General features: G+C 59.1%; 1 protein-coding gene across 1 annotated transcript in view; it reads left to right on the plus strand.

Moving 5' to 3' along the window:
- The first annotated feature begins 660 nt into the window (after positions 1–660).
- Positions 661–922, plus strand: part of DTWD2 (DTW domain containing 2) — a 95,918-nt gene continuing 95,656 nt past the window's right edge. The window contains exon 1 of the mRNA XM_035310671.1: positions 661–843. Within this exon, the coding sequence (XP_035166562.1) occupies positions 695–843 (149 nt within the window). The 5' untranslated portion in view covers positions 661–694. The remainder of the gene's footprint in view (positions 844–922) is intronic.

Consider the following 922-nt stretch of genomic DNA (forward strand, 5'->3'; position numbering starts at 1 on the left):
GGTAGCATACAATATTTGCATTAAGTAGCTTTATAATTTTAAATTTGCAAAGCAGATTATTGAATTTACACTAATTTTACAGCCGGCTTCAGAAGCCCAATTCTTTTGATTAAAATGCATTCTAGTAGTAAGAAAATGAATTCATTTGTATTGTAAGCAACTATAAAATAAATGGAAAACATCTTGCGTGTGTACCTAGTACCAGCAAGTCCGAACTATCCCAAATGGCTCTGAAGATGTAAATATGTAAAAATGATGTTTTACGTGCACATCAGAAAGTAAGACAACGGGATAACTCAAAGTTGATAGTTTCAGGAGAGGACCTTCTGTATGCACTCATTAATTACTGCACTTCGGTTGTTTTCTGAGGCCAACTGCAACAACCTTAGCGACGAATTTGTTACTTTATAACCGAGGCCGGCAGCCCCAGCCCGTGGCTCGCTTGGACTAGACGACCGCAGGTCTCTTCTCCAGCCTGCCCGGCTCTGAAACCCGAATCACGCCGCATCGGGGCGATGCCGATGGGGGTCGGCCCGCCCCTCACGCCTCACGGAGCCCAGCTCCCCGGGCCCGCCTCGAAGCTTCGGCGGCGGGGGAGAGGCGGGGCAAATGGCGGGCGGCGCCGCGGCGCCTCTCCCTGACCGCCGGCGCCCCCCGGCGGCGGCAGCGGGCACCCGCCCCCTCTACCCCCGGCATGGAGCGAGGCGGCGGCGGCGGCAGCAGCGCCGCCGGCCCGTCCCGGTCCCCGTCGCCGTCCACGTCCGAGGACCGCGAGTGCTGCGCGGGGCTGTGGGAGCTACCGGTGGAGCGCTGCGAGAGGCGGCCGGAGTGCGGCCGCTGCAGGTGAGGCGCGGCGCGGCGAGGACCCGGCGGCCGCCGGAGGCGAGCGGGAGATGGCGCGGCCCGCAGCGGCCGCCGCCAT

Source organism: Oxyura jamaicensis, chromosome Z (assembly GCF_011077185.1).
Source record: "Oxyura jamaicensis isolate SHBP4307 breed ruddy duck chromosome Z, BPBGC_Ojam_1.0, whole genome shotgun sequence".
Classification (NCBI taxonomy): Eukaryota; Metazoa; Chordata; class Aves; order Anseriformes; family Anatidae; genus Oxyura; species Oxyura jamaicensis.